The sequence below is a fragment of the Procambarus clarkii genome, chromosome 32 (genome assembly GCF_040958095.1).
Source record: "Procambarus clarkii isolate CNS0578487 chromosome 32, FALCON_Pclarkii_2.0, whole genome shotgun sequence".
NCBI lineage: Eukaryota > Metazoa > Arthropoda > Malacostraca > Decapoda > Cambaridae > Procambarus > Procambarus clarkii.
Genome location: NC_091181.1, coordinates 18,372,085 through 18,375,904, shown reverse-complemented (window position 1 = coordinate 18,375,904; position 3,820 = coordinate 18,372,085). Strand labels below are relative to the sequence as shown.

Genomic DNA, 3,820 nt, shown 5'->3' with positions numbered 1-3,820 from the left:
GGTCCTGAACCTGTGACATATGATGTTTAAACTTCTCAATCCAGCCCGGGCATGTACGGGGGTACATTAAATCTATTGGCTGGTTGGTTTCCCAACCGAGCATTAACTTGTTGGGCGTGAACCCTGTCTGTCGGTTCACACTAGACCTGATGGCCCCTGCTATGTGTTGGATATAGGTGTCCCAGCTGTCATGTTGGGAACTGGCATAACACCGCAATGCATCCATGATGGTTCTGGTATACCTTTCCACCTGCCCATTCGCCGACGGCCTGTAGGCGGTAGTACGGGCCTTGTGGATGTGCATCAATTCGCAGAGCTTCGTAAACAAGTCACTTTCAAAATTCCTGCCCTGATCGGTGAAGATTTCAAACGGATACCCGAACCTGGTGAAGAACCCATCGAGTGCTGCTCGGGCGGTGTTCTCTGCCGTCTGGGACGGTAGTGGCACACACTCAATCCATTTAGTGAACTGATCTACCATTACCAGGAGATATTCGTTGCCTTTCGGAGTCTTAGGCAATGGTCCCAGAATGTCCAAGTGTACCCTTTCCATTGGTGCACCCGCCTGGTACTTAAGCAGCTCATGCCTGCTGGTCTTGGATGTTTTTTTGTTCATACTACAGTGGTGGCATGATGCCACGTAATTTGCGACATCCGTTGATAGCCCGTACCAGAAGTACCTTGCTTTGACCCGCTCCATTGTGCGATTCCGGCCCTGGTGGCCCATATCAGGTATATCATGGCACAGATTCAGTACCTCCTGCCTCAGGCTGCTGGGTACATACAAAAGCTTCTGGGCGGCTCCCCCCTGATCTACTTTGTGCCACCACCAAAGCCCATTTTCCATGAGAAGTGCTTCTTTGTTTAACCAGTAGTATTTTGTTGCAGGGCTGGCCCCGAACAGGTCCCCTTCTGTTGGCTGACGGCCTCCCACCCATTCTCTTACCATTCTCATGTCCGGGTCTCTCTCCGTCCGCTCCTGTAACTCGAGTAAATGCAACCCTAGCCTGTCCGCCGTTGTTCTGGTGATGATCCTAATGTCTACTACTTCTGGGGCCACTGCATCTTCTTCCTTATAAAGCGTCTCGGCAGGCTTTCTTCGGCCATCTTCACCAGGGTCCCATGGGAAGACAGCCAAGTTGGAATCCTCCGACCACCAGTCTTGAATAGGGGCTATAGTGCTCACGCGTCTAATCGTCCCCCGGATCTGAACGTTACATGCACATCTGAACGACCCCGTAGCCAGTGGGACGACGTCATCTACCGTCTCCTGGAAGGTTGCCCAGTTCTGATGTGCCCTGCGACAGTATGAGCATCCTCCACACGGCAGGTCCTGCACTGGCACGTCCTGGCGAAAGTGGGTACATGCCTGTTGAGTGCCTCCCTCCCTGGATAAAGAGTCTGCATTGTTGTGTTTTTTACCTGCTCTATGCTGGATTTTTAGATCAAATTGGCTCAGCTCCTCCAGCCAACGTGCTAGTTGGCCCTGGGGGTTCTTAAACCTAACCAGCCAGACCAGGCTGCCATGGTCAGTGCGTATGGTAAAAGGCCGCCCCAAGAGATACTGCCGGAACAGCCTGGTAAACCTGACTACTGCCAATAGCTCTTTCCTCGTGGTGCAATACCTTCTCTGTTCTGGGGTCAATGCGAAACTGGCATAAGCAATTACCTTTTCTTTCTTCTCTTGAACCTGTAACAGCTCCGCTCCTATCGCCCAGTCGGAGGCGTCGGTGTCCAGGATGAAGGGGTCATGTTCATTAGGTAATCCCAGCACCGGAGCTGTAGTTAAGGCCATTTTGATAGCTGCAAAAGCCTCCTGATGCTTGTCTCCCCATTCGAATCTGTTTCCGCCGGTCAGTGCGTATAGGGGTGCGGCTAACTCTGCAAATCCCTTTATGAAGGTCCGATGGTAGTTGGCCAGTCCCAGAAATCTTTCCACGTCTTTGGATGATCCCGGCTTCTGCCATTTCACCACTGTGTCTATCGCCTCTTTTCCCAGTTCTAGTCCTGCCCTGCTGACCATCCTGCCTAAGAACTCAACCCGTTTCTTAAAGAGGGCGCATTTTTGTGGTTTCAGGCGTAAACCATAGGTTCTGAATCTCGCAAATACCTGTGCTAGGTTGGAGAGGTGGCTTTGGAATGAATCGCCCAGCACCAGGATGTCATCCAAGAATGCTAGCACAGTTTCCCAATTTAGCTCCCGCAACACCAAGTTCATAACCCTGGCGTAGGTAGCCGGGGCATTACAAAGACCAAAGGCCATTTTCTTAAATTCAAACAGTCCATATTTCGTTATGAATGCCGTCTTCTTCCGATCTTCTTCTGCTATGTTGATCTGATAATATGCCGAGTTGGCATCTAGCTTGCTAAACCATTCGTTTCCCGCCAAGGTGTCCAGGCACTCATCGACTAGAGGGAGTGGGTACACGTCCTTTATGGTGCGAGAGTTCAACCCTCGATAGTCTACACACCACCGAACTGACGCATCCCTTTTCCTTACCAGAACTGGTGCCGATGCCCACTCAGATACTGACGGTTGGATGATGCCCGCATCTAGCATGCGCTGAAGGTGTCCTTTCTCCTCCTGTGCGAAGCATGCGGGTGTTCGTCGTATTTTTTGCTTCACAGGTCTTGCATTACCCGTGTCGATGCGGTGAGATACCTCCTTGAATGATCCCAGGTCAAATTCACTTGCGGCAAAGATGTCCTGGAAGTTCCATAACAGGTGGGTCAGTTGGCTTGCCTGCTCTGCTGACAGCGTTTCCTCGACGTCCTGTACCATGGTCATCATATGGGGAGGTAATTTGACTTGAGTTTCACTTCGTACCCTCCCCACTGCCCTTGCTGCTACCGCTGGGCCCGGCCCCGGTAAAATTTCCCATACTGCCTCTGCATTGGCCACATGCATCCGCCTCTTTAATGTGATATTCTGCCCTGTTACGTTGAGTACACATACCTTCAGGAATTCTCCCTCCTGATGGAGTGTGCGAACCACTGGCACCTGCCCATCCTCCAGGGGCTCCACTAATCACTGGGGCATACTTTTGTCCATTTCACATTTGACCCTGGCCACTGAATGTGGTGGGATAACAGTGTATTGGGACACTGCTACCTTAGCGATGCACGGAGCTAGGTTAGGGTCAGGCTCCTCTTTCGTCTCTAGCTTCATAGGAATCACCTGTCCCTGTAATATCATTTGAGACTTGTCTAGGGCTATACTAACACCGTATCTTTTCATGAAATCGAGCCCTAGCAACATGTCGTCTGCAATAGGCGCCACATACACTCCCACAGTGTATTCCCGTCCCGCAACCAGCAAGGAGATGGGGCCCACCAGTGTTCCCGTAAGGTGCATTTGTTTCCCCGCCGTGCTTAAGGTTATGTGTTGTATCACCTGGGGTGGTGGGTTCAACCGTTGATGGATCTCCTGGGAGATAATGGTGACCTCGGCCGCTGTATCCACAATCGCCTTGACCTCCACGTCCCCGATCTGGACTGGGATCCAAAACATAGAGCCGGATCTGAGCTGTCTGATGGTTATGTGATCTCTTCCCCCGTCCTGCTCTTCCGTGCCCGACGTCCCTTGGCCCGCCCCTATCGTGCTCTCCCTTTCTAGGCCTGTTGTACATTGGGTCGGAGTTAGGCCGACTGGACCGACCCATCCGTGTTTAAAGACTCTTTCTCGTCCTCAAATGAAACGCGCAGCTTGTTGCCCAGGGGGTCCCTGAGCCGGCGGCTTCCCTCCCCATCACTTCCCGGTTCCAGACATTCCCGAGCCACGTGACCCTCTTTCCTACATCTGAAACACTGCAGCGATCGC

The 3,820-nt window shown here is 52.1% G+C and overlaps 1 protein-coding gene across 1 annotated transcript; it reads right to left on the bottom strand.

The window, feature by feature from the left end:
- Positions 1–3,028: 3,028 nt before the first annotated feature.
- LOC123759287 (uncharacterized) lies at positions 3,029–3,511 on the bottom strand. Its single transcript, XM_045744146.1, has one exon. It carries the CDS (start codon positions 3,509–3,511, stop codon positions 3,029–3,031), a length of 483 nt encoding a protein of 160 aa, XP_045600102.1.
- Positions 3,512–3,820: the final 309 nt, after the last annotated feature.